This window comes from Littorina saxatilis, linkage group LG3 (genome assembly GCF_037325665.1).
Source record: "Littorina saxatilis isolate snail1 linkage group LG3, US_GU_Lsax_2.0, whole genome shotgun sequence".
Taxonomy (NCBI): Eukaryota; Metazoa; Mollusca; class Gastropoda; order Littorinimorpha; family Littorinidae; genus Littorina; species Littorina saxatilis.
This window is the reverse complement of record NC_090247.1, coordinates 43,724,082-43,736,865: the sequence shown is the minus strand read 5'-3', so window position 1 is coordinate 43,736,865 and position 12,784 is coordinate 43,724,082. Positions and strand designations below refer to the sequence as shown.

The following is a 12,784-nucleotide window of genomic DNA, read 5'->3' as shown; positions in this document are numbered from 1 at the left end:
CATGTGGTTATATTCCGTCCAAATAAGGAGATCATCTACACTGTTCTGCAATGAAAAATAAACTTTGTCTAATTTTTTATCAGAAGTGTGTATGGTCGTATCATCAGCAAATAGTTCACAATCATCATTAACACTAAAAGGAAGATCGTTAATATACAGAGAGAAAAGAAGTGGCCCAAAGAGAGAGAGAGAGAGACGTACGCGCTGTAAGGCACATGAACGTGCCTGCCCTCCACTCGCTGCCACCGACCCAGATGAAGGGCACTACGGTGAAGCAGGTCCAGGTAGCGCGGTGACAAGAAGTGGGTCACCAGCATAAGGAACGTGCTCAACCATGTCAGGCACACGTGCTGCCCAACCCACCAAGTATCGTAGTAAAGCGTGTTCTGAAATATTCATACATTTATATCAATGCAAAAATTATTCCAAATGTTAAAATACTTAAAAACAGCCATCCCTTCTCTACCCCACCGTAAACTGCGCAATTACTAAATCTATTTTCAAGTGTTCAGTTACACTTTCACTTGGTGGATGACTACCATCAAACAATGAATGCGTATGAAAACTCCGCAATACCTGGTGAGGCAAGTAAATAAGCCTGCAGTGAATCAACATGGATCATTCTGTACCCGCAAAATAGAGATTCGTTTCAATGAATGATGATGATTTACCTTTACCAACAAAAACAACTCATATTAAACAGTTGTAAATCACAGCAGCCACTGTAGAATTTGTATGAGAAACCTAATTCAGACACGTTTTAGGTGCCTCTAGAATGTGTCAAACATTCGGGAAATTTATTAGGGAAAAGGACTAGGTCAGATGCATGTGGTAGTCTCATGCGCATTTGCAAAATCTTGCCTTTTCTAAAACAGTCCTTCATTTATTTATTCATTTTTTTGTATACAGGTCAAGTGTACAATTCCAAGATGGTGAGTTTAATTTTGCCCTCCCACAATTACCACATAAAATACTATTTCAATAAAAGGCTATCAGAATAGAGAACACAAAAATGTCCTTAATATTAGTAGATCATACCAAGTTCTCCTGCAGCAATGCAGCAATACAACAAGAACACTTAATGTTTGGGTTCTCACAATAAATTTGCCCTTGGGGATCCTAATGAATTTCTTTTATAAAATTTTGTATCTGAACAATAACTAGGCCACACAGACAAATGTAACCACTTATGTTCATGAAACTTCAGTCAGGTCACAGTAAGTATGCATGAACTACATGTAGTGAATGTATTCAACTAAGCTTCTCACCTTAATTAATAGTTCATTACTTGAGTTTCCAACATAGTTTGAGACATTGAACTATTTATCACTCAGATACAACGAAAACAGCACAGAATAAAATAAATAAAATAAGTATAAAGCATTGACACAATTTGAACAGCTCGAACAAAAGATTGAGAGGCTCTGAATGAAAATTGCATACACATATATAAAAATGGGCCAACAAGTTCAAACAAATACAGTGAGGAACCGTGTTGAAATGAAACTGTTGAGGAATATTATAATTTCAAACATTTACAAAAAAAATGGCTACAACAGTCTAAACAAATACAATGTAAAAAGTTTGGTGGATGCATGTTTGCTTGTGCCGAAATATAAAGAAGTCACAAGTTTATTATAGCAGCTGTTGCTGGCAAAACTAATAATAATCTAAAAACAATAGCAGCAACATCAAGTTGAAATGCAAATCAAAATATCAAAAGAAAATATCAATTGGTAATATAGAACTAGAAGCTGAGTTTCACATAAAAAAATATATGTTATCTAACATATATAACATACATAACAGCTCTTACGAAAAATCTAATACTGTATCACGCTTTTTGAGCCGCACATAAAACTTAAATGTTCCAACCTGTTCAACCATTTGTGATTTAACATTTTTACTGTGAACAGAGGAAGAACTCTAGTGGAATAGTGAGGGCAACTTCAAGTACAAACTGAACATAACAACAGGCTAGAAACACAACAGCTAACAACATTCAAAGAAAATCAATACAACAGCTAACTTCACCACTTACCCAACATGCCTCACAATTGTTTTGGACATTCTGTTGAACCACAGACAGATGAATACTGATGCATTTGATTTAGTTATACCAGAAGTGGATTAAACTAGAAATAGGCAACCACCATTATATCCTGTCGACGCGCGCTGATACGATCACCCATCGGGATTTCCCCAAAAGCCGATGATACTTAAAATAGAATGAGTAATTCTGGGAAATCGTTCACCAGAGGTACTCGATAATTATACAACCCTCAGATAAATTTAATCTTCAATACATCACTCAAACCTTTGGAATTAATTAAAGTGAATAAAATACAAGAATAACGAGTTAACAAAACCAAAAAACTTGTAGGTTAAGCGATTTGAACTCATGACCGCTTGGTTAGTGGACGAGCTCACTATTCTCTGGGGTGAAAAAAGGAATTTGAACTTCTTACGTTATACGTGAGTTCTCGAGCATGTGTTGACTCCTCGGTTTTCAAGTGTCTCCGTTCGTATTTGTGTAATGTAAGTTCTGTCGATCTCACTCGAGCTAAGTTAAGTTGATAACTGACCCTATGCACCCTTTTACTTCGTATGGAAAGCAATCTCAAGTAGCGTTAATTTCAAGTGTGACTGACATTTTGTTGTAGTCCGGCTCTAAAATGTATTGCCCAATCGCTGAAAGGGGCTGACGTCATTTCACAAAAGCATTTCCCTACCCAGAATTCAAATTTTTTTGGTTGAGATTTCGAGGATTAAGTTCAGGACATCATCGCCCTATGGTCGGTTTATTATATAAAGGTAAGCAGGCGGTTAAAAACGGGCGTCGACAGAGCCAATAAAGGGAGATATTAACTTGTAGAAAATATACCTGTCGTTATACTTATAAGCACTATGTGTGAAACAGTCAAGAAACATTGGGCCGATCTACAAGATTGACCTGAAGTAGCTCCAGGGGGTTGAACTGTGCCTCTAGGTGTATGGTATGGTGGAACCTACCCTGACCTCCACTTTTCAATAGCAACCACCTGCCTATGGGACCTCTTCTTCCTCTTCGTTCATGGGCTGAAACTCCCACGTTCAATCATGTTTTTGCACAAGTGGGTTTTTAGCCCGACATTCAGGCAGCCATTCGGGGGAGCCCATAGGACCATCCCAAAAGATCCCCTGACCAACTGTTAATGGTATATAACTCACCTTTCCATGGCCACCATCTGTCTATAACACCCTTTTTTGGCCAGTCCTTTGGGTGGTTTTTCTAAACAGGTTTGACTGTCTTTCGTATAAATCCAAGAACAGATAGATTTCGTCATTCCTTATGGCTTTTCATGACCAGAATGTGAAAGACTGAACACTGTCTCAGATAAGTTTTCACTTTATTTATTTGTCTGTCGGTCCACTATGAATGCCATTGGGCTGATGTACTCATGAACGTCTTGTTTTGTTAAAATTAAAACGTTTCAAAACCTTACCATTCTTGTTTTTTTGATGATGTCTTTGGTATGATTATCACAAACTGAACTAACAATAGCAAAGCTAATCTGCGTTTTAAGCAAGCTACATGAGAATCCTAAGTGTGTGCGTGTGTGCTACCACATGGAGAGATAATGACCATAATGTGAGCGATAGCTACAGCACATTTGAAAACAGGATGAGAACTGTAAAGAATGATGAATGCAGCACAATAGCGGTAAACTATGATCTGAGAGAAGAAGTCTACAGTGGAACACCCCTTTTTAGACCCCCTGAATAATGAATACAGTGGAACACCCCTTTTTAGACCCCCAATTTTAAGACACCCTCCCTTTTAAGACCTAATTTTTTACAGAATTTTGGAGGACGTAAAAGGGGGTTCCACTGTATAAGTATAAAAAGATGGAAATTGATTGCATCAGTAACGAAAAATGACCCCAGAACTGACCTGCGCAAAGCAGAGGGGGACAAAAGCCATGTAGTATGCCGACAGCATGGAGTTGAACAGCACTTGCTTCATGCGGTCGTTGAAGTCCGTCTTCAGCATCTCCACTTCCTCACGCACAACATCCGGCGTCAAAGTGCAGCTGTGGAACAGCACTGGGTCCTTATCGATGTTATAAACCATGGCCGTGGTTGCTGCAGTGTGTTGGTGACCTTCCCTGGGGCTGCTTCTGTACTTTAGATGCTGTCTCTCCACGCTGGCGACGGGTCGAGGCCAGGCCTGGTAGCGGGTGTACAGTGGCTTGACCGTAAGTCCAAAGAGGATCAGGTAAGTGGCCAGTCTGTTGGAAACACAAAGACAAGGACATTTATAAGCCAAGCATGTGAAAATAATATGGCAACAATGGAAATTCACGAGCACAACTTGCTCGTTTTATAGGCAGAGTTGGCATCTAAGTTCTTGGATAAACTGTAATATCCTTCAGTCTGCCTCTAAAAAGGTTATCTTACGTTTTGTGTGTGTAGATCAATTATTTGACAGAGCTTTTAGTTTTACCTTGCAATAGCTGAAATAACTGTTCACTAAGCTTCAGACTACTATGGTCCAAAATTAATACCTTAATCCAGTAGAACCCCCTTTTAGAACCATAAAACATCAGCGAAAATCAGGTATAAAGAGCCACAAGGAAGATAATTTATACAGATAGTATGTGCCAAATATCTGAAAAAGCACGGTCATAAAGTCTGAAATTGAGGAACCTTAAAAGGGGGGTTCTACTGCATTCCAAGTTAACTTGCAAACAAATGTTATTGTCTCAACATGATGCACAGGAAGAGCAGGACTACTCACGGGTAGCAGAGGAAGAGAGAGTATAGCGGTGAATGTTGCGTGATGACGTAATAACCGGTGTATCCCAGCAACACTACCATGGTAACAGTCACCATCACACGTAGTAGTAGCAGCACCCAGTACCTGACGCCTTTGGTTGCACTGGTCACCAATATCTGATCAGACCAAAATAACAAAATCAATGTTTCCAATTCCCTGACCCACACTGTTTTTCCTCTCGACCATACCATTTTTTTCCTCTCCCCAAAATATCAATCAAAAGAAATCGATTGGCAGACGTGACAAGGAAAGCTTCTCTTCTCTGACATTTAGGGGACAGAAAAGAAAAAAGAAAACAGACCAACAAACGTACCTCTTGAAGGAAGCAAATGATCAGGCGTCGACTCATGATGATCGCCAGAAAGGAAACAAGGTAAGGGTCAATCAGGTAAAAATTCTGTAAAAACAACATATACAAACGTCAAAGTACTGTGTCAAGAATAAAAACACATGAAACATTTTTGCTCCTCTACTACTACAAGCTATAATACATGCAAGCCCTTAACATGTTCTTACCAAACTTCTTCTTCTTCTTCGTTCATGGGTTGAAAATCCCACGTTCACTCAATGTTTTGGCACGAGTGGATTTTTACAAGTATCGCCGTTTTTACCCAGCCATGCAGGCAGCATACGGCGATTTCAGGGGAGGCATGCTGGGTATTTTTGTGTTTCTATAACCCACTGAACTCTGACATGGATTACAGGATCTTTTCCGTGCGCACTTAATTGGTCTTGTGCTTGCGTGTACACACGAAAGGGGTTAAGTCACTAGCAGGTCTGCACATAAGTTGCCCTGGGAGATCGGAAATCTCCACTCTTAACCCACCAGGCGGCAGCGACCGGGATTCGAACTCACGACCTCCCGATTAGGAGGCCGACGTCTTACCACCAAGCCACTGCACCCGTCTCTTACCAAACATTTCCCAAAGTTGGTATATTCCCCAGTGAAAATAAAGAATACCCAATAGTGCATATATCGTTAAAACGGCCCATACCAATCTATCAGTAATTAAAACTATTGGAAAATTACGTGCCATACTCCCACTTAATTTAGGAAAGAAGGCGCAAACTTAAGGTTTCTAGCATAGATCAACATTTAGGCATGCACATACCAGGGCATAGTTGGCGTGTGAATGGGGAAGCCACCAGACTGTCTTGTACAGATTGACGTACTGCAGCCCCATGACAACAAGTCCCAGCATGTACAGGATGATTTCAAAATGTACATTTCCATCCATGGGAATCTCTGGCAGCACCACATGCTTGGGCAAAACCACCATGGAAGCCAGGGGGATCAAGTTTGGCTCCCGTTCATCTCCAGCGTGGCTGAAATTGTAAAGCAAACAAGTCAATTTGTTCTTCTGTAAAAACTTAACAAGTTGCGTAAGGCGAAATTACTACATTTAGTCAAGCTGTGGAACTCACAGAATGAAACTGAACGCACTGCTTTTTTCACAATGACCGTAGTCCGCCGCTAGTGCAAAAGGCAGACTGAAAGTGACGAGCCTGTTCAGCGCGGTAGCGCTGTGCTGCATAGCACGCTTTACTGTACCTCTCTTCGTTTTAACTTTCTGAGCGTGTTTTTAATCCAAACATATCATATCTATATGTTTTTGGAATCAGGAACCGACAAGGAATAAGATTTTAAAACGATTTCGGAAATTTGATTTTAATCATAATTTTTATATTTTTAATTTTCAGAGCTTGTTTTTAATCCAAATATAACATATTTATATGTTTTTGGAATCAGAACATGATGAAGAATAAAATAAAAGTAATTTTGGATCGTTTTATAAAAAAATAATTTTAATTACAATTTTCAGATTTTTAAGGACCAAAGTCATTAATTAATTTTTAAGCCTCCATGCTGAAATGCAATACCAAAGTCCGGCCTTCATCGAAGATTGCTGGGCCAAAATGTCAATCAATTTGATTGAAAAATGAAGGTGTGACAGTGCCGCCTCAACTTTTACAAAAAGCCGGATATGACGTCATAAAAGACATTTATCGAAAAAATTAAAAAAACGTCTGGGGATTTCATACCCAGGAACTCTCATGTAAAATTTCATAAAGATCGGTCCAGTAGTTTAGTCTGAATCGCTCTACACACACACACACACAGACACACATACACCACGACCCTTGTCTCGATTCCCCCTCTATGTTAAAACATTTCTTTCTTTCTTTATTTGGTGTTTAACGTCGTTTTCAACCACGAAGGTTATATCGCGACGGAGAAAGGGGGGAGATGGGATAGAACCACTTGTCAATTGTTTCTTGTTCACAAAAGCACTAATAAAAAATTTGCTCCAGGGGCTTGCAACGTAGTACAATATATTACCTTACTGGGAGAATGAAAGTTTCCAGTACAAAGGACTTAACATTTCTTACATACTGCGTGACTAAAATCTTTACAAAAATTGACTATATTCTATACAAGAAACAAATATAAATTCCTAAAGGCCATGGCTGGAGAACCTGCGAGTCGGGTCCGGAGCCCCCAGGCTCGGGGACCGGCACTCTCCAAAAGTGTCCTTTATTTTTTTTAGGTCCGATGGGTCGTTTATTAATGATTTTTTTCTAAAGTTCAATTCAAAGAACTGTGGTCTTTTCTTTTTGTGAGAAAGATTAGTGGTGATCTGTTTTAGACTCAGAAAGTCTTGTATTTCTGCAACAGCGCGATCACTGATGAGCGAATGACTGTAGTGAGACTAAATGCCATATTTTTTTATTCGTCAGAGATTTTGTTGAAGCAGAGACATAGGTCGAAGTAACTTGATGTGAAGCAGACTTATGTTTTGGCGTTTCTGTAGCTAGTGGGTTTTTTACGGGGTGGGGTAGCTAGCCCCACGCCCAACCCTCCTCCTTTTTCAGCCGGGCTTGGGACCGTCCTAGGCGGCCTATACCCCAGACGGGGTCACAGGCGTAGGTGAGGTGAGGTGAGGAGACTTATGTTTTGCCATAACTGAAACAAATTTCTTGTTTTTTTGTTTGTTTTCATGTTAATGATTTTTGTACTGAATTTTGTAAACTAATGCTGCTTAACCTCAGCACCAGTGTTTCACGTTGCTTGGTTCGCGAACGCGATAAATGCCGAATCAGTCATTGACCAGTTCGATCACCGAAATGCTTTGGAATAAAGAAGAACAGAGCAAAATAAAATAAACGAGAGTTAACTCTTACCAGTTCACTCCCTTGACCATCCGAAGATATATCTTCGGATGACTCGCTAAGCCCTTTTAAGCACTCAAAATAACAACACAAACAGTTTATTGATTGAATTATCGTTGCATGTTGACAGCATTTCAAAAAGATCAATACTTTGCTTGCTATGACCATGGTTTTCCTGATATATATATTTGGTGCGCCTGTGCTCTGTTCGCCATTGTAGCAAACTTTTGCGACAGTCAGGAATTTTTGCAAGCTAATATTTCAGCACAGCGAGTTCATCTGAGCCTGAGGTTGATTAGCTGTACTCAGATGGTGTTAATGCTTCTAGTTTTGAGCATATATTGGTACTGAAAACTTTAGCAACAAATAGAAAATTGGCAGCAAATAGTCACTGCTTCGAGACAGCAAGTGTTCCCGTCTCTATTTTTAGATTGGCAGCACTTGCTCACAATTCTTTTCACTCCAGCAGTGAGCTTTTGGTTTATTTTTTATCAAAAGAGCATTGCTTTTTTAATCATAGCGATAACATACTTTATTTCATCATAAATGTCACTTTCACTAAATCGTTGTTTGTCACAGTCGAGCATGCACTTGTTTACATCATGATGGCAGCTTTCGTGGAATCACTGTGTCACAGACTGTGCTTGAGTCTGTAGGTGCACACAATCCAGAGGTACCGAGTATGGAAACAAATTATACTGTAAGCATTCAGCATTGCTGTCTTAACTTTATAAAAAATTTGTCAGAACATAACCACTCATTTTGTGTTTGCTCTATGCTCTTTTCAGATCCGGAAGCTACGTGAATTTAGATCTAGGTCCAACCCCTGCAGCACCCAATTTACAAGCAGTATAAGTGTCATCCTGACCTCAGGTCGGCGGAGATGTAGCTCAGTCGGTAGCGCGCTGGATTTGTATCCAGTTGGCCGCTGTCAGCATGAGTTCGTCCCCACGTTCGGCGAGAGATTTATTTCTCAGAGTCAACTTTGTGTGCAGACTCTCCTCGGTGTCCGAACACCCATGTGTGTACATGCAAGCACAAGACCAAGTGCGCACGAAAAAGATCCTGTAATCCATGTCAGAGTTCGGTGGGTTATAGAAACACGAAAATACCCAGCATGCTTCCTCCGAAAATGGCGTATGGCTGCCTAAATGGCGGGGTAAAAAACGGTCATACACGTAAAATTCCACTCGTGCAAAAAACACGAGTGTACGTGGGAGTTTCAGCCCACGAACGCAGAAGAAGAAGAAGAAGAAGAAGACCTCAGGTCAAAATGAGTTCGGCTCATTCTTAGATCACCTTTAGATCTAAACTGTAACAAGTGAGACTTCATTCAGTCTTGTGGTGAGTGCATGTGTTCCCTCAAATGGAAAAAGTTCAAACTTGTAAGCTGACTGGCATGACACCAACATCGTTATCAGCAGATCGTTGTTATAGTAGGGTTCATTTTTGAAAATAACAACCAGGCATATGCGTTTGGGTGTAGATCTGTGCAAAAAGGCTGTTTGCACTTAAAAGTTAAATAAAATGTAGTGTTAGAAAGGCATTTTATTTTCCAGATGTATTTTTCATGATGTAGCGTTAAATCAGTGGACCAGAGACCAAAGGCATCCCCTAAAATCAAATTCGCTAAAGGAGAGTTTCAGATACTAAAATGCACACAAAAAATGATATCAGCAAACCTGACTCCCTTTTATACTTTAGTTGCAAGAACAGTACATGTTCTATCACGAAAGTTATTTTTGTGTTTGTAATTAGATGCATTTAGAGATTTTTCAAACCAAACTATTACTCTTTGAGCTCAGAAGTCCTACTTTTTGACGTATTGGTATGTTTATTCAAGATCAGGCTGGACAAATCATTAAAATTTTTATCAGGAAACAAAATAAAATTGGGATTTTATGTGAAAAATTAAATAATTATCAAAACAATATCAACAGTTATTCATGACGATTGTCATGGGTGTGCTGGTTTTGGCATGAGATTAAGCAAAATGGTTTGATTTCATCCATCAAAACTTTGTTCCATTCTGTTTTTTCTTTTAATTCCTTATTACTGTTGGCACGAACATTTCATGAGCTTCAATTTGATATGCAACATGTGATAATTACCTGAAGAAATGAGCATACCACTTAAGATTTTTTGGCCATACCCTCATTTCATTGTTTTCAGCATGAAATACCGTGAAATGGTAAGAATTAGGAAGGAATTTTTTTTGTTTTTTAATAATTAAAAATTTTTTTTTTAAAAATAAAAACATGGCAAGGCTCGAACCTACGACCTCACAAACCTTGGCACAGTTCTCTAACAACTGGGCTATGGACAGATACCTGCCAGGTAAGGGAAAACTAACAAACAATGAATATTTCGTGAGATACCGGTGACAGCCGGTGTTTCACAAGCCTTGGGGCTCCGGAACCGACTCGCCGGTTCCCGAGCCACTCCCATTCCTAAACTACTCCAAAATGATTTTTTATATATTTTTTTATTGATAATGGAAACTGGTAATCTTGAACTTTAGTGTGTTAATTCATAGCTCAAAATTCAGAGGCATCTAACTTCTAAGCCTCCAAATTTGCAGAACCTGCACTTGTAAGTATATAATATATCAAGTCATTTTAGATCCCTTTGAAGTCATGGAATAAACTGTACCTTACTCCTTAGTGTTGATTGCATTTCATTTACATGCGTCAAAGACGGAATTATCCGTCCAATCCGACAAGGGACGTAACTCTATTGTGTAAATGATGTCCCTTGGTTGAAAACGTTAGCGTTTTTGTGTCATTTTTGTCGATCAAACAACCAAATTAATTAATTATGCTTAAGTTTGGAGCTCAATCCGTCAATTAATTTCACGACAAATGTTCTTTGGCTTGTTTCCAGGGACTTGTATCAAAAATAAGTAAAGAATGCCACTGAATTTTGAGCTATGAATCTAACACGCTAAAGTTGAAGATTACCTGGAAACTTTCAAGGAAAGCATTTCTCTCGACAGCAAATTGGTAATCTTGAACTTTACCCGTGTTAAATTCATAGCTCATAATTTAGAGGCATTTAAGTCTCCAAATTTGTAGAACCTGCACTTAATTTTAGATGCCTTTGAAGCTACGAAATGAACTCCAATGAACTGTACGAATGCATTTCGTTTACATGGGTCAAAGAAGGAAATATCCGCATGAGCGGACAAGGGAGACAACTCTTTCGTGTAAATGATGTCCCATGGTTGACAACGTACGCCATTTTTGGTGCATTTTCGCGATTGAACAACCAAATTAATTAATTATGCTTAAGTTTGGAGCTCAATCCGCCAATTAATTTCACGACACATGTTCTTTGGCTTGCTTACAGTTACATGGACTTGTATCAAAAATAAGTAAAGAATGTCACTGGATTCTGAGCTATGAATTTAACACGCTAAAGTTCAAGATTACCTGCAAATTATTTGTTACAGAAACAAAGTGTTATTCAGTCGGAAAAAAACCACCTTGTCCGGTTTCATGGGCAAGGCCTACATTTTAAGTTTCCTTGGTCGGCAAGCTGCGGTTTTAATACATCTGGTGAGCAGATTTTTCACTCTTTGCGGCGAACAAAGGTAACAGTTTACCTTCCTGATGAACCTCCACTCTTTGCAGATGATGGATAAGATGAACCCGGCTGTATGCGTGAAAAAGTTCTCCGTCCACCTGGCATCTTTGACAACTATCACAACAAAACTGTCGGTGCGGATGAATGATACGAGTGCACTCCCTTGGATTTCTCCACTTCCGGTTGCACCGGTACAGTGACGTCACGAATATGTAGTTTCGATTTTGACAAGCCGGTGTGACGTTTTCATCTTTCGCCGTGTTGATATTTCGCTTCTCGGCCTCGTTGATCTAGTATAAACTCTACACTGAACAAAAAAACACCCTTCGATAGTACTGATGAGCGACCTTGTGTACCTTACATTCATGGGGTCAAATTTCTCCAACCAATTTGTTTTATTTAACTTAGAAATTTGATTCATCCTAAAATGTTTTCCTTCTTACTCAAGGGACGTAACCACTCAGTACACGTTTTCGAAGAATTCGATTTTTGGGGTGAAATCTATTAAAATTTACCACCAATTTTCTTCACATGCAAGAAACTGACATGCTTTTCGTCCATAAATAATTTCACTTCTTAATTTTACCAGGAAACAACATTTCAGTCTTGAGTACTTATGTCGAGGGGGAAATATGTACACAGGCGAAAGATGAAATCGTGACACCGGCACTGACACGACAAGTCGCTGTTCGTTTAGTAAAATCACATTGTTCACACAAGATACTGCAGATTCCGAACAGCCAAAGAGTGTATTAATGGAATGACTTAGCCCGGAAATGAACAGAAGAATGAACAATGGATGTAAGCTCATCAGTGGGATCGCTGCACAACTGATCGAGTCAATCAGGAACCTCAACTGAGCCTCAACTGATTCAGTCAAGGTTTTTTTTCCTGACGCCGGTGTCACGAACTGAAACCTCAGCTGAACAATCCTTCTCATTGCGGTCAAAAAAAGAAGATTTAAAACTAACTTTAAAAGAAATAATGAGTGGCTGCTGACACCAGTTGATCACATGTTTAAAATCAAGGCGGATAACTTCATAAGCCATACATTGTTCATAAAATAGCTAAAACTCTTCAGGGCAGACCCCCTACCGGCCTGGACCCCAGGTTGTAACCCCCCCCCCCCCCCCCCCCGGGCCCCTCTGGCTTTACTGCTGCGCCCCCCGCTATGTCTTAGATGTCATTTGACACTTGTGATGAACTTCG

At 39.6% G+C, this 12,784-nt stretch overlaps 1 protein-coding gene across 2 annotated transcripts in view; it reads right to left on the bottom strand.

Moving 5' to 3' along the window:
- Window positions 1–11,729, bottom strand: part of LOC138962450 (transmembrane protein 39A-like) — a 37,811-nt gene extending 26,082 nt beyond the window's left edge. The window contains exons 1-7 of one of the 2 annotated variants that reach the window (XM_070334262.1): window positions 11,595–11,729; window positions 5,932–6,145; window positions 5,133–5,216; window positions 4,781–4,935; window positions 3,935–4,271; window positions 2,042–2,071; window positions 202–386 (exon numbers count right to left, since the gene is read on the bottom strand). In XM_070334262.1, coding sequence (XP_070190363.1) covers window positions 202–386; window positions 2,042–2,071; window positions 3,935–4,271; window positions 4,781–4,935; window positions 5,133–5,216; window positions 5,932–6,145; window positions 11,595–11,680 — 1,091 coding nt within the window. In that variant the 5' untranslated portion in view covers window positions 11,681–11,729. The remainder of the gene's footprint in view (window positions 1–201; window positions 387–2,041; window positions 2,072–3,934; window positions 4,272–4,780; window positions 4,936–5,132; window positions 5,217–5,931; window positions 6,146–11,594) is intronic. The other variant, XM_070334263.1, reaches the window with a different exon arrangement.
- Between the last annotated feature and the right edge of the window lie 1,055 nt (window positions 11,730–12,784).